The following is a 26,072-nucleotide window of genomic DNA, read 5'->3' as shown; positions in this document are numbered from 1 at the left end:
AATATTTTTTCTAACATAATATTATGATATTTATGTTAATATTATTTATATTAAAATATGTTATAAAACATAACATAATTAGTATACTTTTTTAATACTACCATTTAATTATATGTAACATTAATATACATTATATCAATAAATCAGATTCACCTAATCTTATCTATTCTATATCTGTCGAGTCAAAATTGACCTTATTAAAATTTTAAACCGGATCAGAACACAGGCAAACCCTTCCACTTAAGGTACAAATACCCCTATTAATAGCAGGATCTTATAGACATCAGTGCTTAAAAAGCAAAAGTAACATAAGAACCGAGGTTGCCTTAGTCCTTTCCACTTTTGACACTGCCAAGTGCCATCCATTCTTTTGCTTTATGTTATTACAGCAAACTGAACTGAAGCAAGTTCCATCCATGTCTCGGCTTCAAAAGTCAACAGGTCAGCAGCAAATGTTTCATTCCCTACACCAAATTCTGTCCCCATACATGTCAAGTGTTGTTGTATCTGTGTTATTGTGGCATGTCATTGCTGTGCTTTTGGTTTCAAATTTGGCCTTTGCTTCAAGCCTTGAGGAAACAAATGGACACCCAAAACACAAAGGTGAGGTGATCTATGCCCACAATGGAGCTGTTGCCACTGATGACCGTAGATGCTCAAGGATTGGGAAGGATGTTCTTAGAGAAGGAGGGCATGCAGTGGATGCAGCAGTGGCTTCTTCCCTTTGTTTGGGGGTTGTGAGTCCTGCTTCAAGTGGCCTTGGTGGTGGAGCCTTTTTGCTTCTCAGGTTGAATAATGGGGTGGCAAAGGCTTTTGATATGAGAGAAACTGCTCCTGCTCTTGCCTCCAAGGTACCCTTTTAACTCTTTAACCATCTGAATCATTAATTCCTTTTCAATTATGGATTATTCCTCTGCTTACTGTAGTTTCAATTGATAAATTTGTTGTATGATCGAGACTCAAGTGAAAAAGAGAGAAAACCAAAAATAACTGAAAATTTTGCTCCTTGTTTATTTCATTTTCTTTCATCATCACATATCCTTGCATTGATATTTTCAACACAAAGACTAATGGTATCTTTAGACACTCAATGATTAAAGAAATAAAATAAAAAGTATATGATAAAAATACAAGGGCATGTTTATTTCTGTGTTTTCATTTTCTGCTTTCACTTTTAGTTTACAAAACTGATACATTGTTTTAAATTGGGTTCTTGTTTCAGAGATTTTTAAGGAAGGGAACCATGAAAACAACTTTTTTTCTTTTTTCTGTACAAACATTTGAAAACAGAAAATGGATTTAAAATAATGTTATAGTTTTATAAATTAAAAGTAAAAACATAAAATAAAACAGGAAATTAATGCAGAAGTAAATAAGTACTTGTTGTATTAAAAAGAAAATGTTTAACCAACATGGTTGGTAAATAACCATACCCCTTGATTATGTGGTTAGGAGTTTGATCCTACGATCTTTGTGTATGCTAGAACACATATTGGAAGATGTGAACCCCTTAAATCAATCTTTTTATCTCGAGGAATAGTTTCTGAGACTAATTTTATTAGGAAAGACAGTTTGTATTGCATTAGAAACATAAGTGTGATAAATGTTTTCTTTCTTAATAAAATCCTGTTACTTTTGGATGTTTAGAATCAGCACCCATGTTAACAAAACTAAATTTTAAACCATAAAAAGTATGTAGTACTTAATTTTTTTAAAGTAATTATAAACAATTGATAAGGTGTATTAAACATGATTTATCCATTTTTTTCAGGATATGTATGCTGGAAATACTACTTTGAAGGCCAAAGGTGGCCTATCTGTAGCAGTTCCTGGAGAACTTGCTGGCCTTCATGAGGCGTGGAAACAACATGGGAAGCTTCCATGGAAAAGACTTGTAAAGCCAGCTGAGATTCTAGCACGTAGAGGGTTTAAAGTATCACCATACCTCCACAAGCAGATGGAAGAAACAGAGTCAGATATATTGGAAGACAAGGGTCTTCGTAGCATATTTGCCCCAAATGGAAAACTCTTAAAGATAGGTGGCATTTGCTACAATAAGAAACTAGCCAAGACTCTCAGAACAATATCAGAGTCTGGTCCAAAAGCCTTTTATGAAGGATTGATTGGTCTTAATTTAGTTAAAGATGTCCAGAATGCTGGAGGGATATTGAGCATGAAAGACCTCAAAAGTTACACTGTTAAACAGAAGGAACCCATATCTAATGATGTTCTTGGTCTAAAGCTCCTTGGCATGCCTCCCCCTTCAGGTGGGCATCCAATGATGCTAGTAAGTCTATCTGATTCACTACCTTTGTGTTCTTGTTAATAATTTTTTTTCTTCTTTATATCTATCTTATAATTAGCAAATTAAGGGATTTAGCCAATGCTGTCTTTTGTTACAGCTGCTGAACATTCTAGATCAATATAAACTCCCTTCTGGCCTTTCTGGTGCCCTTGGTTTCCATCGAGAAATTGAAGCTTTGAAGCATGTATTTGCCGTGAGAATGAATCTTGGTGACCCTGATTTTGTAAATATAACTGGGGTTCTTTCTGATATGCTTTCTCATAGGTTTGCTAACGTGTTGAAAAATGACATAAATGATAATAAAACTTTTGGCCCCAGTCATTACGGCAGCAGGTAAGCTCCTAAGTTCTTTGAGTTTACACTAATTTTCACGTAGCTTCATGCCTGTGCAAGTTAATGAGGTTCTTTAGATTCCATGTTTGTCTTCTACCTCACACACTTGCAATATGCAGCTTTTGGTGTGAATGACAAGAATAAAATGCAGAAAATATTGACAATTAATGCATCATAACTTGCGCATCTCCATAAGCTAGAGTTGAAAGATATCAATTTCTTGACCAATTGGTTTCATGATATAGTCAACTTGAAACATAGAAAGATATATCTTGATTGAGGAAGTGTCTGCAACTTGTATATAAAGGTTGACTTTAGGTGTTCTAGGCATTTGGTCAACTTGATTATGCTGTACATGTCTATCTATCTATCTATCTATCTATCTATCTATCTATCTATCTATCTATATATATATATATATATATATATATATATATATATATATATTTGTCCTTAAATGTAGCCCTGATTTCAATTTAGCTAATATATATATATATATATTTGTCCTATATACATGCATTTGGCTAAACTAACAGAAACTGAGAGGTGATGCAGCTATGTACTGTTTACAACAGAATAACTATCTATTGTCTAGGCTTATTCAGTTAGACCTACCAATGTCATTTAACCGTCAAGTGAAGTAATGAATTCAATCTTCACAAACCAGCGTATAGTAGCAGCCTCACATTACATTCTGTGTTACTCTGTGTTAACATGACAACAGATGATAAGAAGGAAGTTTAAAATGATTGTATGTATGGGCGCTAAGTTGTATATATATATATATATAAAGATCTAAGTAAAAATAAGTTCTAAACTAAAATTAAGTTTGTGGCAATACAGAATTCTCAGTTGTGCTGAATTGTGTTTTCAGGTGGAATCAGATCCATGATCATGGTACAAGTCATTTAAGTATAATAGATCCTGAGAGAAATGCCATTTCCATGACTAGCACTGTGAATGCATATTTTGGTTCAAAGATCCTTTCACCAAGTACAGGAATAGTACTGAACAATGAAATGGATGATTTTTCCATGCCTAGAAATGTTACCAAGGATGTTCCACCACCAGCTCCTGCCAATTTCATCATGCCAGGAAAGCGGCCACTATCATCCATGTCACCCACTATTGCCCTTAAGGTAATCAATCCTTTATCAAGATTTGACTTTCTTAAATGTGGCTATCCTCTTCCACATTATCATCCATGTCACCCACTACTGCTCAAGTTGAGCTTCATCAAGAGATAGAGATATAAGAATTTTAATTTATTAAGAAAAGGTGAAATTAGTCAATTGGTCCCTGAACTATTTGAGAAATTTCAAGTAGGTCTTTAAACTAAAATTTATTAATTGGGTTCTTGATCATTTGATTTTTTAAGTGAGTCACTAGGGTTTTAAAACCGTCATAAATTATCATTTTCTGGCCATTTCAAGCTGCCATAAAATAATCCAAGGATCCAAATTTTAGTTTAGGGACTTAATTAAAAAACAAATAGTTTAGAGACCTACTTGAAAATGTTCAGATATTCTAGGGACCAACTGAGTAATTTAACCTTTATTAAATGACACAATCACTCTTGTCAAGCATACAAAAGAACAAATCTTGATTGCAATGGTTATGAAATCCTTTCACTATTATTAATTCAAGGTACTCATATTCTTTACTTGCAATGATTTCCTACCATGCCTATACAGGATGGGAAGCTAAAAGCTGTAGTAGGTGCAAGTGGAGGTGCTTTCATCATTGGTGGAACTGCAGAAGTTCTTTTGAATCACTTCGTTAAAGGAATGGATCCTTTTTCTTCTGTAACAGCTCCAAGGGTCTATCATCAGGTATTGTATTTAAATTTTTTGGGGGGTTGCTTGTTTTTTCTGCCTCTGATTGGTAAGCTCTGGTATGCACAAACTAATAAACAACTTAATTATGTGCTTATTGAACAAGTGTTTGCCATTTAAGTGATTATGTATAAGTTGTTTCTATAATTCAAGAGGAAATATGATTAAACTGTTTTCACAAGTTGTAAATTGTTTTCATAAATTATACTAGAGAACAAATTGAATTAAGCTAAAAACAACTTATAGACAAAATCATACGCTATTTTGATAAGTTTTCCCAAATACTTGCACAAATACTTATGTCACAAGATAAACTGTAATAAATACTTCCAAACACAGAGACAGTTATAGATATATAATGAATGACAGCATTAAAACCAAGGAAAAATGTTATAACTTATCAGAATTTAAAACTTCTAACTTGAATCCATATTTTTGTCCCCAGAAACTGTTTCTCCTGGTTCATTTTAAGTAATAAGAATTTTGTCTTTATGTTGCTACTGTTATTCTGATATTTTTCTCTTTTGTGATTGTGACTGCATACTTATCTCAACTTGTCCATCACTAATTAATTTAGAAACTCGCCATGTTGTTTTATGCAGCTACTACCTAACGTGGTTAATTATGAGAATTGGACCACTTTAGGTGAACACTTTGAACTTCCTGCTGATATCAGGGAAGCCCTTAAAAGTAAGGGTCATGTCCTAAAGGGCCTTGCCGGTGGGACTATTTGCCAATTTATTGTTCTAGACAATTCTGTGCCGTCCAGACAAAATAAAGGGATTGGAAATGGAAAGCTTGTGGCAGTGAGTGACCCAAGAAAGGGTGGTTTTCCTGCAGGCTTTTGAGATAATTCATTGATGTTGTGATATCTTCATCTCATCTATGCAAGTTTTCTCCTTTGCATGATTCTTATACTGCTTGCTGTATTTTATTAATGGGGATAAAAAATCTACACAATTTGGCTTCTGGTTATCTCAAGTATCTACAAGTACAACTACTACCCTGCTTGTTCTCGTCTATTCAAGTTTTCCTTTACATGATTCTCGTACTGCTAAATGCTAATTGTATTGAAATTAAATAATGGGAATGAAAAATCTACACAATTTTCTTCTGGTTATCTCAAGTCTCTACAACTACCCCTCTTGTTTTCATGTAGTTTTGCTGTACGTGCATAGCTTGCTTGATGTACACACTTTCCTATTCCAGTAGTTAATTCCATCACTTTGCTCTCTCTTCTTCCCTTGAAAGCTTCCTACACCAATCAAATTACATGAAAAATGATGAAGGTCTGAATTACTTTATACTGGAGTGGGTATTACACAAATAGAAGTAATAAATGATTAATTCCTATAAACTCAATCAAAATAAAAGAGGATTTATCTCTTGGTGACTCAATCGATGTACATTTATATGTCTGCCATGATCAGGACGATGGTTGTAGTTGGGCGATCAATTTCAATTGCACTTATACTCATTATATGATATATATGATCATATACTATCGTATTTAAGTTCTTTTCATTATAAAATGCGATGATGGACGGTGTAATTACACCAAGCAAACAAGTGGGGAATAAAAGGCAATAAAACCACATTATTCAGTCTACTTTTTTCTTTTTTGCTCTAGCTCAATCATGGAAAGCAATATATATCTAATAGATGACTTGAAAAATTAAACTTTATATTATCATTTATTACATTACTTGAATAAAATGAATTACCGCATAATATATTTTGAATGTTAGATAATCCAAATTAACAAGATTCCATGTCAATTATTCGTGAGACATGGCATGCAAAGCATTACAAAATGGATGATCGAGTTTGAGATAAAGGTATAGGTAGTGTTTAGTAAAAGGTGGTTTAGACATGGCGATGGTGAAGAGAAGCATTGGTGTTTGTAAGAGGCTTTTTGGTTCTTCTTCTTGTTTGAGCACTTCAACTGCAACAAGTGATCATGATATTGCTCGGAGGCTTCAGCTTCCACCATTTGATTACAAGCCACGACCATACAAAGGACCTTTGGCTGATGAAGTTTTTGCCAAACGGAAAAAGTTCCTTGGTCCTTCCTTGTTCCACTTCTATCAAAAACTTGTGAGTCTCCCAAATTAATCAATCTTTTATCAGTTACTATATTATGATAAGTTGCTAACCTTTTCTCTATGTTTTCTTAGTTTTATTTTCTCTGAAAATTGAGTCAAAGAAATGAAGTAAAAATAGTTACGTTATTTGAAAATGGGTCTCCACAAGAACTGTCATATGTTAATCCCATCATCGATACCGATAAGTAAGGAGGAGTTATAGCTCACATCTTCTTTAATATATTTTGTCTGACACTCCATTAAAATTTATTGAGAATTACAAAATTATAAATAAAATTTATTAAATATGAAAAGAGTGCCACATATTTTTGTAATTTTTAACAATTTTTTTTGTTTATATAGCTTAACATTGTAGAGGGCATGATGCAACATCTATTTGATGAGAATGGCAGGCGTTATCTTGATGCTTTTGCTGGAATAGTTACTATTTCTTGTGGACATTGCCATCCTGCAGTTTTGAATGCTATAATGGAGCAAAGTAAACTCTTGCAGCATACAACAACCATATATCTACACCATGCAATAGCTGATTTTGCCGAGGCCTTGGCATCCAAAATGCCTGGAAACCTTAAGGTCAATTTTATCATCATAATTTGTGTTTCAGTTAGCATATCCAAACAAGGGAATGATCCTCCTACATTAATTTTTCACATGATCTAGTCCCATGAAAATTTTGTAATATTTTATATCTATTTCTCTTTACATAAATATTTACAAATTTTAATAAACCCTCTGCCAATTTAATGCTATGAAGAATGATAAATAATGTAAGAGAAATAGGTTAAACACTAACACTAAAAAATTTTACTTAGACATTCAATCATAATTCATCATATATGGTAAGTTTGTTGACTTTTAAAATAATTATTTTAGAATAATTCAAATAATCAATTTGTGATTATATGACAGTGTGTAAAACTGTGACATGCCAAATTTGAGATTGCTGAAAAGCAATGTTCAGTTTTATAGTGTGCTAGATTTCATTCATTCAATATGGAACATGGTGTTCAACTAAGCAATTTATATTACAGGTTGTTTATTTTTTAAATTCTGGTTCAGAGGCAAATGACTTGGCGATGCTGATGGCCCGTTTATACACTGGTAATATGGGTATGATTTCCTTAAGGAATGCATATCATGGAGAGAGTTCTAGTACAATTGGACGCACGGCTATGAACACGTAGAAATACCCAATACCAGAGGTTTTGTCCACACACACAAACACGTGCATATATGTATCCAAAAACATACACAAACATGTACTATATCATTGTAACATAATCCATGCTACTCTAGTTGTAACGATATCATTGTGAACGATGAATTAACTTTTTACTAAAGATAGGGAAGTGCTAATTGTATTTTTTTTTTACAACATTTAACTCTTTAAGGGAGAAGTTCATCATGTCATGAATCCTGATCCATACCGCGGAGTTTTTGGCTCAGATGCCAATAGGTACGCCAGAGAATTGCAAGATCATATTGACTATGGCCCTTCAGGAAGAGTTGCTGGATTTATGGCTGAAACTATTCAGGCATGCATAATCCATCCTTCATGTTTAATTTCTAAACTTCAGAGTGGTATTTAATATTTATAGCCACACCATAGTGTGGTTTTCCTTTGTACTTTTTCCTCATGTCATGGCTTCTTCTAGGGACAGGAGGAGCAGTTGAACTGGCACCCGGGTACCTTAAACTAGCCTATGACATTATACACAAAGCTGGAGGAGTCTGCATAGCTGATGAAGTGCAATGTGGGTTTGCGCGCACAGGAAGCCATTTTTGGGGATTTGAGACACAGGGTGTCATTCCTGATATAGTTACCATGGCAAAGGTCTAGACCCTCATCTCTTCTTTCTAAGTTTTAACTAGTTGCAGGATACAATGGCACCTTAATAATGCACTTGAAGTGCAGCATCAGTCTGTTGTGAGGTTCATTATTATTTATGCATATAGGAAGCATGTACGATGAGAGCATGTTCCCATTAGATGAACTAATTTGATGATACAATTATAAATATAGGTTTAAGTAAAGCAATCTTAAACATTATATAGTTGAATATTAAATGAATTCTTCTCACTTGTTGCACTCTCACTGTATAACTCTTAAGCATAACTTCAATGTTTATCCTTTTATCGGTTTTAGCTTCCTTTTTTTTGTTTGCCTTCCTTCACTATACTATGTATTTTGTTCTAGCATTACCTTCAGATAGGGCCAATTTTGTTGAAGTGCCTCTCATGTACCTTTTCTAGAATTCCATTGTATGATTTGTACCTCATGTTAACATGCATCAGGGTATTGGCAATGGTTTGCCATTAGCAGCTGTAGTTACAACTCCAGAAATAGCAAGCGTGATGGCCCAGAAGCTTCAATTTAATACTTTTGGAGAGAACCCTGTATGTTTTGCTGGGGGACTTGCTGTGCTCAGAGTTCTTGACAAGGAGAGGCGTCAATGTCATTGTGCTGATGTTGGTTCTCACTCGATTCAGCGTTTAAGATCTATGATGCAAGTACATGACAGTATGGTTATCTTGAATCTTATATCCCAGAAATATTCATGTTTTCATTTTGTGATATATTTTTATTTTACGATACATTTGCCTTTTCTTAGGTATCTATATGATGCTTCATTATAGAGAGCATACATTTGCCACAATTTGTTGATTATTTTTATATATTTGGCCAGTCATTGGAGATGTAAGAGGAAGAGGCTTAATGGTGGGGATAGAATTTGTCACCGATAGAAAATAGAAGCCACCTGCAAAAGCTGAAACAACAGCTTTGCATGAAAGATTCAGCGGTAAGAAATTTGGTTGAATAAAAAAAATTGCATATGAAGCTTTCTTTTCCAAAATTTCTACAAAACATGGTAACTGTTTACTCCTATAAATTTTAGAGCTCGGTATTCTAGTTGGGAAAGGAGGGCTGCATGGAAATGTTTTTAGGATCAAGCCACCAATGTGTTTCACCAAAGATGATGCAGGTATATAAATAATTCTGTCCTGGCTCTCTTCAACCAAGTTGTGGAGTTCAGATTCTTTGTTGAAGTTCACTGACTGGCTTCCTGATGTGCAGATTTTTTGTAGATGCTTTGGACTGTGCTATATCTAAGTTGTGAGATTCTGTCTGGAATCAAGATGATTATATATCCTGCTAGCTACAAGTGGATCATCAAACCAATTTGCTATAAGGAAACAAATCCTGATAGCTGCACATCCCATTGCATAGTGAAAATCCTGTAAACAATTGACAATATAAATTGAATGTGAATAAGTGGATTGGTGTGTATGTTTGGTTTACCAATATAAGTATATATATAGAAAAGCAAATGAAAACGTAAAACCTTCAGCACATTAATATTTTCTCACTCAGCATCTAGGACAGAATCTCAAGTATCCATCCAAGAAAAATGAAATTTATGATAAATATTGTTGAGCACTATCACTATCAGAACTTCGAGGAAAGAGACAAGTAACACCAACATATTGTGGCCATACACCATAAAGATCAGAGTAGAGAAGAAGAGTATCATATAAAATCATGTTGCAGTTGATTGAATAAAAGATACAATAAGACTACGAATGCTCTATTTATAGAGCTTATTAGAGTTAACAACTTTCTAACAAACTAATAACAACTTACAGATTTTTAACAAGCTACCCTTAGCAATCACAAAAAATAAATTATGTCCACTAAGAGAGTCTAGAGTCGATTCATTTTCAAAAACACACAACATAACATTATACGAATTCTACACAACCAACTTCCACACAGACTCATGGCAGATTCTAAATATTTCATTTTTGCAACAATCCGATATACACCATGCGTCTAAAATTAATTTATTTACAAACTCGTATGCATAAAATGAGCTAGCAGTCATATTTACAACTTCTCCATAACGCAAAACTGCAGGAAAAATGTGAGCAACCTGGACCTCACATGATACATGGTTTTGATGCTCTTGGCCAAAGAAACTGACCCATATTCATCATCACATCACGTTCATGTTATGAGTTTGCGCTCTTGTAACCTTGTTGTGAGACTAAGCAGGTTCACGAGGTCTATTAGACCACAGTGAGCTCAAAGCCCTCAGGCGTTGGAAATATTCCCCCAAAGCAAGCAAGCATCGAGCTGCCTGACGGATTGTAAGTATTCGAGACATTTGCTGCAAAGTTTCCTGCCGAAGATGATCAGCCTGTTTCACACAGAGCATGGTTAAATCTCTAATAGTCATTAGCCAAGCTATAACTTTTTGAAGTTGTAAATTTGTAGTGTATATAGCAGTTAATGATCTTCAAAAATGATTCTGTTAATGTATCATTCATTAACCATCACTGTACTTTATGACCTTAGCATTTACACGATATAGGCATCCTAAGTGAATCTACCTAAATGCTAAATGGGAAGTTGGTAACGCTAAATAAAAATCTGGCTAGCAAGCACTATCAGTGACCAAGATGAATGGGTAAAGGTTTTGAAGTGAACCACAAGTCACAGCTAATATAATAGATGAAATTAAATGCCTACGGCAATGACTTGCCCCCAAATCGTAAGAGGATGCTTAAAATAGATCATAAACCACTAATTATGTTTTAAAACTTTGAATTGATTGATTAAATTGTTGTTTTCCATTTCTACTGAGGATTCTTTAGAATGAAAAATATTTCAGTTTCAGTATCTGTGCTAAGAATTTAGGAATGGAATTTATTTTATGAAATATTTTTCATCTACTTCAAATCAAATTATGGGTTTTACACATCCAAAAAGTAAATTTAAAATCAATTGCACTACAAAACAATTTATAGAATGATGTATAAGAACTACTTTAGATATGAAAAATTTGTTGACTTACAAGATCAATAGCTTCAAATAACTTCAACAATACCCTTAACCCAAAAAACTATACATTTAAAATAACCAAACATCTGTTCCTATTTCATATGACATAGAATCATGATATTTAAAGCACACTAAACTGTTGCTTTTCTATTTTGAATCTATAGTGAGTAGAGACAGAGAGACAGACACACAAATAAGCACATGTGGATTAGAAAGTATATTTACCAGAACACATACATGATTTTTTTTCACAGAACATCTGGATAAAAATTGCAACTGGCAGGAGGAATCCATTGATTGATATGGCAAGTTGTGAAAAGGAATTTTTTACTAAATTGAGAACTAATGTCTATCAAGAAAACAGGATATCTACCTGGTTCACAAAGCTCACCAGAGCTTTCAACTTGTCCATTGCAGAAGTCATCTGTGGAATATATGTTCCTTCCATGAACTGCCCAGCTGCTACACTATCAGCAAGTGTTTGCCGGAGTTTGTCCATACCTTGTGAAAGGGCATCTTCTGCTTGTTGACATGATTGTCCAAGGTTATAGATATCCAAACGTTGTTGCTCCGTCAGGGGTTCAATCAGGGGGCCAAGAACCTGCACTTAAAATAAAGTTGTCAGCAAGCACCATACTACATTACAAGCGTACAGCATGCCATAGTTGAATATGGCAATAGAAATAATCTCAAATTAATCTAGTATCTCAATAAATCCCTTTTTTAAAATTTGAAATTCAGGTGTGAGGATGCAATTCTTTACCAAAGCAAGAAGTCAAGACTAAATCTAAAATATCACCTCTTGCTGGACCCAGCTCTCTGGGACTATCACTGACACTGAGTGATAGCCATTTTAAGTACAAAAAGCATTTGAGTAAATCTTGCATAATGTATTAAAACTGTAATAAATGAATGCAGTTTCAAATTTCCCCCATCTCTCTCTCTCAAGAAGACAGTAGAAGAAGTTATTGATTAAAATCCAATAATAATGAGAAAGTCCTCAAAGACAATGACTGAATTTAGATCTACACATTCTACATTTCTATGAATAACATTTTTAACTACTTTCGTTTATTAAATATGAGGCATCACCTTTAGAAGCTCAGAGGGGCGAAAGCCTCCAATCCATAGGAAAAATCTTTCAGCTGTTGTTTTCCACATGCCGGACATAACATAGAAGACATCTGCTTTTGCAGCAGCAGATTTCATGCGAAACATTTCGGCATAGTGGCTCATCATACCATCTACTAAAATCCTGAGCTCTACGTCACCAATATGAGCATTTAAAGCATTTCTCAGTTCTGTGATTTGTCTATTTTGCTCATTCACCCAATGTCCATACTCCATCTCAAAGGTTGTAATTCCTGCAAATATGGTATTATTATAATGCAAGAACAAATTGGAAAATAGAGTATAACACAAGAAGAAAAGATACTCATGGAAAACCAAGAACAATATTACATCAATCAAAACAAACTAACTTAAGCTTACATGGCACCATGAAAAATTCTAAACAATTCAATACTTGTGTTGCCAATAAGATTCCCAAAAGTTGTTTCTGGGGGCTAATATAAGACACTATCAAGATATGTTTATGGTACACAATATTTTCTCAACTTACCAACAGTTTAATTATGGTTTTGTACAACATCCAACAAAGAAAAGGAATAGCAATTTTAATGTATGAGACCTGATAATCTAGCTTGGCAGCGGGTATCATGAAAGATACATATAAATAATTCTCCAACTGGCATATATCAAGGCTTTAAACATTCTGCCGCTTTCTGGATATTTGGAAGAAAAATAATGGATTCTATTACAAAACTGATTATGATTTGAAACCAAAAGGTTGGCACAGGACTAGAGAAAATGTTTCTGAATATTTTGAGATGGCAGACACAAAGAAGACTTTAGTCTTCAGATGTCCAATAGTAAGAGATTTAAGCACATTTGGAAAAACTGATTTCACCACAGAAGAAAATTTTAAAAAACGAAAACATCAAGTTACCAAGACATGGAATAACAAGACACAAAAACTCCAAGTGCAATGCAAATATATAGCAGCAGTAGCATAATAACAAACCAACCTGAATTTACTGATCCAGCAAAACCCAGATGATTAGAATCCAACCCACCGCCTATATAAATTCCCTGCAGTTTTGTTGCCTTAAGATATTAAAGAGAGAGGGAAAGGAAGGAAGATGCTGATCAACATAATGTGATCCACAAGAGAAACTGCTAGTATATTAACTCATCTTCTCCATACCTGCTGTCTTGCACGTTCAAGCTCTTGCTCCAACTGCATCAACTTCAAACGACTTGATTCTAACTGCTGCACATAGGCCTGTAAGCCAATATCAGCAACCACATGAACATTAGTATATCTAAACACTAATTGCATGTCTGACAATGTATCAACGTATATTCATTCAAACCTTTTTCCTCAACCGACTCTTACGAGCAGCCTCTCGATTTTGTGCAAGACGTCTTTGTATCTGCATGTTTGACCATATTAGATCCCTAATTGTTTCCACCATATATAGGCATAAAAGAGAGTATGAATCCAAGCCATACATCCAAATTAAATACAGATTCCTCAAAGTCCAAAATGGCAGGACTAACATACTTGTCATTGTCACCCTAATTGTATACATAAAGCTCAAGATGGAGGGGAAAGAAAAGTGAAAAGGCTGTGATTTTCCATGCCAAAACATTCCAAATAATAACTCTGTCCATAATTCTAAATGGATTGATTACTTCGTTACATTATACAACAACACCCTACAGAATAAGACTTGAAGCTTCAAAATGACAACATATTTAATGAAAAAAAAAACATTTTGATGCCAGACAAATGCCCCAATGAAAGAAACAAGAAATTGTAATGCTCAAAATTATCTATATCTACATTTACAGGTAAGTTGAGCTGACAATTCAGTTGCAGGAAGCATTCAAGAGTTCCCAAGTATATATAGTTTTTTTTTTCTAATGGAAGTCAGGGAAAACCCACTGACAGAAAGTATTAGAAACCATGTGGGTATGAGACAAAATTTACATCCGCTCTCAGTGGTAAAGAAATATATGTTGTTGTAATTAACAAAACACTACCAAGAAATAAGCCTTCTTTCTTTTCTTTTGTTTGGGGAAGAGATAGAGCAAGAGGAAACGAGTTTGCATAACATGCTCTTACCTTATCAGTAGGTTTGTTAGCTTCTTGGTCATACTTATTAGGCTCTCCCAGTATACCATGAGAAGCATCCTCTGACTGGGTATTAAACAGCACAAACGAATTTGGTTAGTAGGCAGAATAGGCATTTTTATTTGCCAATGAAACAAAGCACGGATTTCATAGACTTGCACCTGACTATCAAACTTCATGTCTGTCTCATCAATTAGAGGCATGGCTGCACTTAAATTTCCATTACTTTTGAAGCCTTCTCCCCACATACTAATCTGGTGGATCGGATCGTACACACTCATCCTTCTTGAGGAAACAAACTGCGGGGATGCTGAATTCATGCTCTAAGAACTGATCAGTGCAGGCAAACTGCCGTCTGGCAAAACCCAAAAAAAGATGAATTAAAGCTCAATCAATCTTAAAATGCATTGAAGATTGCAAGCCAAACACATTCACTTCAAAAATTAATAACAGAAACAACTAAAGGGAAAAATAAGAGAGAGAAACTAAGAATAGAAGGGTGGCAGGAGCAAGAAGCAAAGACAGAAAAAGGTAACAGAGTAGATCAAGTAATTGCTACTGTTCCAACCTTCTTGGCACCAGAAGAAGTACTATGAGAGAGACGAAGAGTGAAATTCCTTAGTTAATATCTAACAATCCACGATAAACAAACAGAACCTAAATCTCAAGAAAAAAACCAGACATCACAAGCCAAAGAGAAGCACAAAATAAACGAATAATTCATTTAATTAAACCATGTTTTAGTTTCTTCCTCCACCCCGACCACGTTTGTATGACAACCGCCACAGACAACGCCTATGCAACAGAATCTATAGTACGATTTTCCCATTAATAGGGCAACAAAACCACCTCATCATTTTTCGCAAACATAGGAACACAAAACCAAATCCTAAATAGCACCCCCTTTTACCTTTTTTTGTTCCCTTTTTCCAAAGACAACAAAAGTTTTAAGTAACAACTGCCAGAAGAAAGTACCAGTAATCATAGTAGTTCAAAACAAAGATAAATAAAGGCATCTATCTATCTAAGTATCTATTGATGTCATAATATTTAGTTGGCAAAGTACAACCAAACTTTGATCTGTACCAATTTCCTCCCTTGACAGTTAATAGAATTATCCACAAAAACTGAAAAATAAAAAACTAAAAAGCCAAACCTTATGATAAAAAAAATAAAATAAAAAAACCACTTTGAGAAAACGTTATGTATGTTGTCTTATTATTTTCCCGCTCAAATCTTCATGCCAACATGGCTAGCTATCTATCAAACCGCAGAAGAACGCAAGACCCTTCCATTCCATCATTGTGTTGGTTCAGAAGACGACGCTTTCAAAGACTGCCTCTAACTTCAATTTTTATTATATAATAAAAAATGGAAACGTAGCCCACCATTTGTAAATGGGGTTACATTATTTATTTATGTATATACAAATACATAGAAATAAAAAAATAAAAACGTATTAGAATAGAGGAGACTTTTGTGTCTTGTTATTGGAGAGTGGAACTTGTTTTTTTGTTGTTAAATGCTTGGTCGTGTTGAGCTACAGAGAGTCAAATATATTTCACATACCAAGTGTCGCAGTCATCGTCATGTTTCCACTATGGCTAATGTGCGCACCAGGTAGACCACGACTCTGTCACTGTTCCCTTCACTGTCTCAACGCCACCGGAATATATCAACGCCGGCATTGTTACATTTTGTTTATTTGTAAGAATCAAATAGTACTAAAGATTTACCACACTCACACTCACCTCACATGTTGACAAGGCTACATTTATATCATATAGTATTATATATTATGTGTAATAATGTAGCATACCATCATTTAATATTTCATGGTCGTTTTTATTTATTTAATTATTTGTGGTAATCTATAGTTCTTAATTAGTTGTTAGTATAAGTTATTATTGGTGTCACCATCCACGAAATTACTTACAAATGATAACTTAAATAGAATGCGGGCACTAACACGGCACCACCAACAATATTAGAAAGTCAAGAAATTATGAGTTTTATATGATTAAGTGAGGGTGGTGTGGAGTGTTTAGAGTAGAAGGGGACGTCATACCTTCACACGAGATTGGACAAAACCTAATCATTTCAATATTTTTTTCGTGTCTTACATTATACACACAGCCTAACATTTGGCTGGTTTTATGCATTGCTTTTCATGCCATTTAAATTATTAGTTAACAAATTAATACGAACATTTGTACCTATGCATTCCCATCTTATTATTATTATTATTATTATTATTATTGAAATCGAATACTTGCGTTGATTGTTATGATCAGAATTGGCAGATCCTTACGTCTCTATGTTAGATTAGATGTTTGATAGGCTAAGGAATTGGAATATTAATGGAGACCTTCGAAATGCCGATTACTTCTATTGGGCTACTAGGCTAGTGATTCGATGCATCCCTCTCCACTTTAATAACCATTGACCTGACCTCCACGATAAATATACCAAATTCCAAAAGCATTTGTGCCTAATAAATCAAAGCATCTAAAGCACTAAGCAAGTATCTAACGAGATTAGTTAAATGGTGTGCACCCTAAGCATAATATTAAATGCGTATTGTTTTTTTACGTCAATGTTTATTGATATCTTACAACATTTATCATTCTTTCAGTAATTAAAATGTAGTAGAAAATGGTACTGCTTAATAATAATATGTCAAATCATTAGTAAGGCTAGCCATTTGTGTAATGTATCCATTCGAATATCCGCAATCAAGAAAAATATTTATCTAACTTCATATCTATGCGTAAAGCAATGTTAACTTTAGCATTCAGCCTTCCAAAACAAATCCATACTTATATTATACTCAAATGGGTATGTATCCAAACATATTATTAGTATTTTATTCATGTAATATATTTTCTTTTCGATGTGTCTTTTTTTTATAAATTATTAAAATAAAAATGTTTTTTACATTTAAATTATTTTTATGAACTGAAAAAAATTAAAAGTAAAATGTTTTATTTTATTTAAAAATATCTAAAATATTTTTAAACTAATTATAAATATAATAAATAGTTAATTCTATAATTATATTTATTATATGTGTATAGGGGCTAATATAGATGCTGGATGAGTGCTATACTACAGTTCCGTACCTATAACATTAAATAAAAAGCTTACGTATAAGTAATTATATTGCGTATCCATTACGCTCAAATCCAGTTATCATTCTAATACTAATTAAATTCGCATTAATTATTTAATACATTCTTTGCATGTAAGTATACAAATTTACAATTACTTTTTATACAATTAAGTTTATTATTGTATTTAAATATTTACATAAATTACATGCAATGTAATGAATTTATAAGAAATTGAAAAGGGCAATATAATAATTAAAACGAAATTGACTAATTCACAAATTTTATGAAATTTGAGAGAGAGAGAGAGCTTGACTAAAGCACACGCAAAAAAAAAAAAAAGAACATTTTAGTATAAAAATGATACTTATTATAAATAAGAAAAACCCTCTCAACCAATCCTTCCACTTTTAATATGTGTTAAAATATTTGTTAATAAATGTAATATGATATTTTATATTCTTTTTAAATGACATAATCATATAAGAAATGAAGAGTTTGTGTCAGGCCCACATCTTCTTTTTTTCATGGAAACATCCTTACACTTCCCTCATAAATATTTTCTTATACAATATATAGTACTTCTCCATCTATATTTGTTTGCATAATCTTATTTCGCAAAAAAATCATGTAAAGATACCCAAACCAGTTAGAATCTATATGATCGATGTTGCGTGTAGGATATATTAAAATCCACATTAATTAATGCTACGCTATGCAGCGCCATTGAGACAAAAGGGTTCAAAACTGACTCGCTAAGTTGTTATCTACATGTCATTCTTTGTCCCTTTTGTCTTCTGGTTTGATATTTTAATTAGCAATCACCACAAACCACAGACCTATTTTGTGTCACATATTGGCCTTTCAGATGATGTTGGGGCGAGTTTGACGATCATCACACATTTTTCAGTTCCCTTCTTATGGGATATGACTTCCTATTTTTTTGTGCAAGATCCATCGGGTGTATACTATACTTGTATTAACCAAACGTAAACCAAAACCAAAACAACAACAAAAAAGGAAAGAAATTTGGGTAATGCGAAAATGCCCTTATATATGCAAATATTATAGTTGAAAGTGATAAAAATGTTGTTGCTTCCGTGAATTTGCAGGATTGTAGACCCACACCCACAGAAGTTTTCATTATGATTTTGGTTTGAACAATCTTTTACAAACTTTATCTTAAAAAGAGGTGAAAAGGGAAAAAGTGCCAATAGAAATTCTTACTAATAATAAAAGTAAAGGAAATGCGATGTCTATCATTTGTTTGATGATATGAAGTACTGCTTCACACCCGGAAGATAATTTGAGTCCTTGTTTGGTCCAGATTAGATTTGTTTAAACTACTCCCAGAAGGTTATATAGATTTATATAATAACGTCTAAAAAAAATAGTGCATGTTTGATTTAACTTTGGAAAATTGATTCTGAATACAAAATTGATTTTAGATACATAGATGTTTAATTTTATGTTTGAAACGTATAATTGATTTTTTGTTAAAGTAACTTTCAACAACTTCTATTTTTGATATAAAATTTTTGTACTGAATTTTATTTTTAACTTGATTTTATAATAAAACATTTAAACACAAACTATCTCACTTCAAAATTAATTTTATAAAATCAATTCTTTTAGAATTAATTTTATGAAGGTTCATCCAAATACATACAATGTCACGGTGAGACATTTCCATAGTAAGGTTCTTTCCCTTTCCTTTAATTTATTGGAAGTTTACATTTACCTGCCACTTTAAAATAACCCTTCTTTCCTAACTTCGGAATCCAAATCTACTTTGGTACTCTTTTTTGTTCTAGCAATATCTGTTCTAGCCGAACAGCCCAACATTCCCCAACTAACAATTCACACTTTTTTCTTTGCCCATTTTCTTTTACTTGTTCTCTTTGTTGCTTAATTTTTCCTAGTGACAAGATAGGAGAGCCAATCACACTTTAAATTTTTTTCCAACAAGTCAACAATCAAGCAATATACAAACCATTTTAATTTATCTGATTTAATTTTAGGGATATTAATTACTTAAGCTTATTTTTATATATTTTTATTGTTTGATTCTTGTTATCTAACTGCATCATAAAATTTGTTACATAATATATATATATATATATATATATATATAGTTGTCAATATAATTTAGAAAAGAAAAAATAGAGAGAAATCGATGGAAATCAATTTCGCAAGAAGACAATCGAGATTGTTTTTAAGAGTTTGGTCAATATGGAGAAGTCCATTAGTCCAAGTCAAAACATGCAATATGAAACGTATTCACTTGCAAAATAAAGGAATTAATAACTTGCTACTTAAGGAAAGGCAATAATAAGGTAGTAAATGTTTGTTTTATTGTTCAAACAGACTTTTAGGCTAAAATGAGGTTTACGAAAGTACTCAAATCCTTCATTTTGCAAAATAAAGTTTCTGAATCATTAAATTTATCTTGAAATTTGTGTATCCTATTTTGAACAAATATCCAAACATGCTCGTAATTTTCTTGAGAAGAAAAATAGATATTTTATTGGCAATTAATTGTGTATATTTTAAAATTCTAATTTATCTATAATTATTAGACTCTGTATAAAATTTTACTAACATGTGATTAGATTGAGTAAAATTAAACTTAGATTTCTTAAATTAAATCTCAAGTTTAACTTCTGTAAATGAAAAAAAAAATTGTGATTGATAGACCATCATTTTTTTATAATAATTAATTATTAATAAAACTTATCAATATTTTATATCTATAACATGATAGATATAAAAAAGTATATAAAATTTTAAATACACTTCAAACCATATTTCAAAAATCCAGTTTGTCTCGATTTGGATTGGATTGATTTAGTTATTGGACCGGTCATACATCTGGTCTCGGATGATCCGGTCAGACCAGACCGATTTGGGGTAAACCCGACGAGCCGATTTTATTTTTAAAACCTGTTTCGTGTATAAAAAATCAAAAATGCTCTAAAAAAATCTGAAACTTGTGTAATTGTGTTATTAAATTATTATTTGTGGACTTGTTATCAACTTTAATACTTCAATTATTATTTTGAAGTATAAATGATTTTTTCTTAATCAAATAATGTTAGTTATATAGTTATATATAATAAATACATATATAATTTTAAATTTTTTGATATATATTAAGTCAATTACTAGTTCATTGGACCAGTAACCCACTACTTAAATCGAATTACTGATTGGACCGAGTTTGAAAGTTATTGAAATAAGTCTATAGTGTTATTTATAGTTAGGAATAGCTGTCTAAAAATACTAGTTTGCATCATGTAATAAGGATTGTGAATTGTAAATATCTTACATATCCTAAGTTTCTAATGTTCTCATATTGACAGGTTGTTACAATGTTTTCAACCATATTAATTGTAAAAAAAAATTATGCAATAACTATTTAAAATAATTTTATATTATTATCCAATTATAGATTATTATTTATCATAAGTTTATTAATTTTAACAAAATTATCTTAAAGTCATACAAATCATGAATTATGATTGTATGACAGTGAGAAATTATTTTATATTGTCACTACATAATAATTAATTTTTTTCAATTTTAACATTTTTATTTTAATATTTTTATTGATAAATATTAATTGTTAGTTTGTTAATTAATTTTTTTGTTATTTCAATACTTTAATTATTTTTTTTATCATTAATGTCTTTTACATTCTTGTATTTGCGATTTTAACACTTTATTTTCCAACCATTTACATTTTTCCAATATCTTCTTTTCTAAACTCAAATCTTTTTACATTTTTGTGGTTTCTTTCTCCCTATTTTTTTTCTCCAAACTTAAATCTTTTACATTTATGCAGTCTCTTTCTCCCTTACTTTTCTAATCCAAATTAAACTTATCCATATTATTGTAATCTATTTCTTCCTACATTTTTCTTCTCACTTAGACTCTTTTAATTTCTTACACTTTAAGTTATGATTTTAAAACCATGATATCTTGCAAACAAGAAAAACATTCCCATGGTAGAAGTTATGATTAACTCTCCCAACGTAGCCTTCATTATTGAATGGTTCATATAATTGAAAGGATGAATAACAATTTATACTCTTTTATTTTCAAATCTCATGGACCATCTAATAAGCTATTTACAGATAAAAAGCTATCCAACATATTTTTTCATATTTGGATTCCTTTTTTTTAAAAAAATACAATATCTTCTTATATATTAATGAAAATATATTAAATTTAAGAAATAAATATTTATTTTTAAAAAATTATCTTAAAAAATAAATAAATAATGGCTTCTTTAAAGTGAATTAAACAAAAAATTTATACAAATAATATTTAATTTTTTAAAATAAAATTATGGATATGCTGAATATATATCCGTAAAAAATGCTAATGAATGGATTATATTTTTTATGAAATAAATTATGGATAGATTAAACTTTTTTAATAATTTTTTAACAGATACTAAATAAATTAATAGATTATTTTAAATTTACCTATTATGATTCAAATAAAAATTTCTCTGGTCCATTTATTTGAGGACCTATCAGACCAACAATATTGTTTTGACAATTACTAAAATTCTGGAAGAAAAAACTTGTCAATCACTTTGAATGTGTACGTTGAGATCCCACAAAGAAAATTTAACAAGGTGGAGTGAAGATCCGAGCCACCTACACTACCCTTTAGGAGGTCTAGGTGCCTAAAAAGGAGCTTTAATTTCAATGGAAATTTGGAAGCACTCTTTAGACAATATGGCCTACATTGAGTCAGGAATCTTCGATTACCCTCCCTAAATTTTTTGGACATACTTGTTCTTGATTTCTATTATTATTATTATTATTTTACATGATTGATTATATTATTCTTGTTATTTGTTGATCGTTACATGACTTCAAATCTCATTGTGCACTAAGACTGAAGGACTATGTTTTGCATTATTTTTTTGTCAACTCTTTTAAGATTTTTCTCCCATGATTTAATCTCTGTCAACCAATTTTAATCAATTCCTTATTAATAATGATAAATTATTTTTGTATATAATATTTTCCGAAACTATAAAATCGTTCAAAAGTCATTATAAAACACTCATATTAAGGATTAATTGAGAGATAAAAATAAAGACAATCATTATAAAATTAAAGAGGAGATCATATTCATAAGAATCCCAAAAATATAACTGAAAAGACAAATTATGATTATCTCAATTAAATGTTATTGGATTAAATTTGTTAAACCTTAGATTCGACTTAGTTACAAGAACATTATCCTTTATTTAATCCATAAAATATTTGCTAGGAAGGAACCATACGTGTATCGGAAAAGGCACAGACAACGAATGAAGCATAAGGGGCGACCATTGTACTTGTGAGGGACATTGGGACACCTTCACCTCGTGCGATTGCAAGGTACAATGGCGTCACCAACTGCGTAAGGCTAATAAGAAAAAAGGCGAAATTGTTGTAATTGTAAAAGAAAAAAGGCCAAAACGATAAGCAATAGATAAAATTGGATATGGATTGGATTATGTGCTTGAGGAAAGAAGACATTTAAGAAATAGTTTTAAAAAAAGATTGGATAAGTTTAAATAATTACAGGCTATTAGGTCTCGGTGTCAATGATGTGTATAAAGCTACAATGATGGTGGTGGGTGCATTTGGAATGGTCGGTTGACACAAGAGTGATTTTCTTTTTCATATTCCCTATTTTGTGTTGGTTTGAATAATTAATAATGGCAAGTGATACGTCAAGCAAACACACCCAATTGGCTTTTCCTATTGCTGGTTTTATTCCAAATGACAATCCAAAGTGGGTTGTCACTAAGAATGGCTATTGGGGCCTCTCAAGCTATGGAAGAATTTAACCGACGATTGGTATTGTAGGAGTTTTTTTTTTTTTTTTAATTTTGGAAATAATGAATCTTCATGCTCATATTTCATGTTAATAAATAATTTTTTTTCTGACCATTCAAAATTTTTAAATAATTTTTTTTAAAATTAAATAATTATGTATATTTTTATCGATTATTTTAATTATTTATCATATTATATAATTTAATAAAAAAATATGATATATTTACTGTAGTAAAAATTAAAATAAAAAAAGTAAAATTACCTCCTCTTTTCACGAAAAAGTTTTTATGGAAAATTTATTAAATTTTTTTTTAGAAATATCATTTCTCAAGAATGTTATTTTTAAAAAATACATACCAAACAGAAAATTAAGATAACATTTGATTTGAATGTTTATTTTTTAATTTTATATATTCCAAGATACCATCATATTTTCACCCCTTCAGGAAAAACTGAAAGCACTAATTTATTGTCTTCAATTGGTCATGTTTTTGAAAATATTTTCTAAATTTTAAACAAAACATGTTATTTTATGTTTTCTTTGAAAATGAAAACAAAAAAGACACTCAAATCAAATACTATTTAAGTTTTCCAAGTTTCTGAAAAATTAAAATATTTTTTCCTGCCAAACTCCCTCTAGCTTCCCAAACAGTAGCAACCCCAAGTTGTGTATTTTGAAAAACAAGAAAAAGGAAAGTAAGGGACATCAACATTGCATATTAAGAAAGAAAAAAAGAAGAAGAGGATGCTAAGTTGCTAACTACTTTCATAATTTGTTCAAGACACTTATAAATGGAGATATGTCTCGCGTAATCAAAAGTTTTGCATGCTGGAAACTAAAATGTGTTTTTATAGCTGCTTCTATGATGACTTCCTCTTGCGTCAGTGAATCTTCCTTTGATTTTATCAGTAGTGACATCAGGCAACCTAGTTTAGTAATGTGATGATGCAGACACTAGTTTTTAATTTTTAATTATGAAACATTTTTCTTAATCATAAACGAAACTCAATATTTTTTTTTTTCGTTTTTAAAAAAGTATATAAGAAGGATGAAGAAATTGTAATAATAATAATATTTCTTTTTTTTTACAGAAATAATAATAATAATGTTTCTAAATCATATTAAGTAAGTGAAATCCCCAAAACCCATTTGCACAATATTTAAAAACAATTATATTTGTACAATCGAGTGCATAAATCAACTACATCAAAATTAGTTTAACTTAATTAGTAATTTCTAATTCAAATCTCGAGTATGTAACTGTATATCGAATACTCAAAGGGTGAAAAAATAATTGTGATCTATAAAAAAATAATTATATTTATAATTGGATAAATATTAAAATATCTATATAATTTCATTTGATTTATTGGTAAATTAATTAGAATAACTATAACTTGTTGAGATTATTTATTTATTTTAAATGAAAAAATATTAATAAAGAGCATTTAATGTTTTTAGGGAGAATAATCATTTATCTAATACAAAAATAATAATACAGTTTAATGGAATCATTTTTTGTTTGGTTTTATAACCAATAAAACATTTTTTTTAATTATAAAAATTTATAACAATTACTCTACATGACACGTTTCGAAATATTAAGACACTATAAGCAATTACTCTACTTTTTTTCTCCATAAATAACAGTTCACTTACTGATTATATGGTTGCCTCAATGGGTAATTTCTCACATGCGCAAGGGTTTCAATACAACCCCACCTTATCTCTTGTCCCCTTCTTTTTATGTTAATCCATTGTGAGCCTTTTATCTTTCCTGATTTGATATGATACGATAACTTGAACATTTTATTTTGTAAAAGAAAAAAACATTGGTTAGTTGACAACACGTTGAGTCTTATACGTTATCTTTTACTTTAAATAAAAGATGAACCGTATTTAAAAGTATTTTATACTTCAATTAATTTAAGTTGGATCAAGTTAATTGTTTCAAAAAGGATAAAATTCTTATACTTTTTTTTATTAATACTATATTATTTTAACCTGAAGTCATGCAAAGATTCTTACAAGATGATTTGAAAGTATGAAAACACCTAGAAAAAATATTCAAACCTCAAGGATAAAATTCTTATACTTTTTTTGTTAATATACTTTTTTTTGTTATTTAATTATGATTTCTGATACTTTTTCCTCACCTTTTTCTTAGTAAATTTTTTTTCTCATTTTTATTGGGGTGCAAGGCAAGTAGTTGGATGGTTTTGACTCAAATAAATAGGTTTATTAAAATTTCAGGTCAAATAATGACATAAAATTGTTTGAATTAACTCGTCCTATGCTCAACCTTACGTGAAAATTATTATTATTATAATTATTATGAAAAAACCTTTGTCTAAATCCAAGTGTCATTCAAGCTGACGAAAAAATGAAAAAAAAAAAAAATACTGAACTTTTTGACTTTGGAGTTACTATCATTGGCTTGAGGGTAAAGACCTCAAAGGCAAGTATGTTTGGTGTTGCTGTGCTCCTCAAACACG

General features: G+C 31.4%; 2 protein-coding genes and 1 pseudogene across 15 annotated transcripts; 2 read left to right on the top strand and 1 right to left on the bottom strand.

The window, feature by feature from the left end:
• The first annotated feature begins 207 nt into the window (after positions 1-207).
• LOC100797040 (glutathione hydrolase 1) lies at positions 208-5,593 on the top strand. 3 transcript variants are annotated; one of them, XM_003552081.5, is made up of 6 exons: positions 208-851; positions 1,772-2,287; positions 2,403-2,638; positions 3,513-3,777; positions 4,333-4,470; positions 5,076-5,593. In XM_003552081.5, the coding sequence occupies exons 1-6, from the start codon at positions 378-380 to the stop codon at positions 5,319-5,321; spliced, it is 1,875 nt and encodes a 624-aa protein (XP_003552129.1). In that variant the 5' UTR covers positions 208-377; the 3' UTR covers positions 5,322-5,593. The 3 variants fall into 3 exon arrangements, with proteins under 3 accessions (XP_003552129.1, XP_040867939.1, XP_040867940.1); XM_041012005.1 differs by lacking the exon at positions 208-851 and adding an exon at positions 1,318-1,501; XM_041012006.1 differs by lacking the exon at positions 208-851 and adding an exon at positions 1,537-1,691.
• A 144-nt stretch (positions 5,594-5,737) lies between these two features.
• LOC100775972 (alanine--glyoxylate aminotransferase 2 homolog 1, mitochondrial-like) lies at positions 5,738-9,867 on the top strand (annotated as a pseudogene).
• Positions 9,393-16,379, bottom strand: TGA23 (bZIP transcription factor). 12 transcript variants are annotated; one of them, XR_005889469.1, is made up of 10 exons: positions 15,777-16,143; positions 14,782-14,975; positions 14,612-14,686; positions 13,857-13,916; positions 13,688-13,765; positions 13,509-13,572; positions 12,514-12,785; positions 11,795-12,022; positions 10,562-10,777; positions 9,393-9,815 (listed from the first exon to the last, which is right to left on the bottom strand). XR_005889469.1 is itself a non-coding variant. In XM_041011617.1 (9 exons), exons 2-9 carry the CDS (start codon positions 14,938-14,940, stop codon positions 10,625-10,627), a joined length of 1,089 nt encoding a protein of 362 aa, XP_040867551.1. In that variant the 5' UTR covers positions 14,941-14,975; positions 16,190-16,379; the 3' UTR covers positions 9,393-10,624. The 12 variants fall into 12 exon arrangements, 7 of the variants coding, with proteins under 7 accessions (XP_040867551.1, XP_006601813.1, XP_006601811.1 ...); XR_005889468.1 differs by having other exon boundaries at positions 15,189-16,046; XR_005889471.1 differs by having other exon boundaries at positions 15,355-16,046.
• Positions 16,380-26,072: the final 9,693 nt, after the last annotated feature.

This window comes from Glycine max, chromosome 18 (assembly GCF_000004515.6).
Source record: "Glycine max cultivar Williams 82 chromosome 18, Glycine_max_v4.0, whole genome shotgun sequence".
Taxonomy (NCBI): Eukaryota; Viridiplantae; Streptophyta; class Magnoliopsida; order Fabales; family Fabaceae; genus Glycine; species Glycine max.
The sequence above is the reverse complement of the archived record's forward strand: the minus strand, read 5'-3'. Positions and strand labels throughout refer to the sequence as shown.

Coding starts and splice junctions, on each gene's coding strand:
- TGA23 (XM_041011617.1), bottom strand. CDS start 14,940: ATGAATTCAGCATCCCCGCAGTTTGTTTCCTCAAGAAGGATGAGTGTG. Junction 12,786..13,508: donor TGCTGGATCAGTAAATTCAG/GTTGGTTTGTTA, acceptor CCATATTTGCAG/GAATTACAACCTTTGAGATG. Junction 10,778..11,794: donor TGGTGAGCTTTGTGAACCAG/GTAGATATCCTG, acceptor TGTGTGAAACAG/GCTGATCATCTTCGGCAGGA.
- LOC100797040 (XM_003552081.5), top strand. CDS start 378: ATGTTATTACAGCAAACTGAACTGAAGCAAGTTCCATCCATGTCTCGG. Junction 2,288..2,402: donor GTGGGCATCCAATGATGCTA/GTAAGTCTATCT, acceptor CTTTTGTTACAG/CTGCTGAACATTCTAGATCA. Junction 2,639..3,512: donor CCCAGTCATTACGGCAGCAG/GTAAGCTCCTAA, acceptor TTGTGTTTTCAG/GTGGAATCAGATCCATGATC.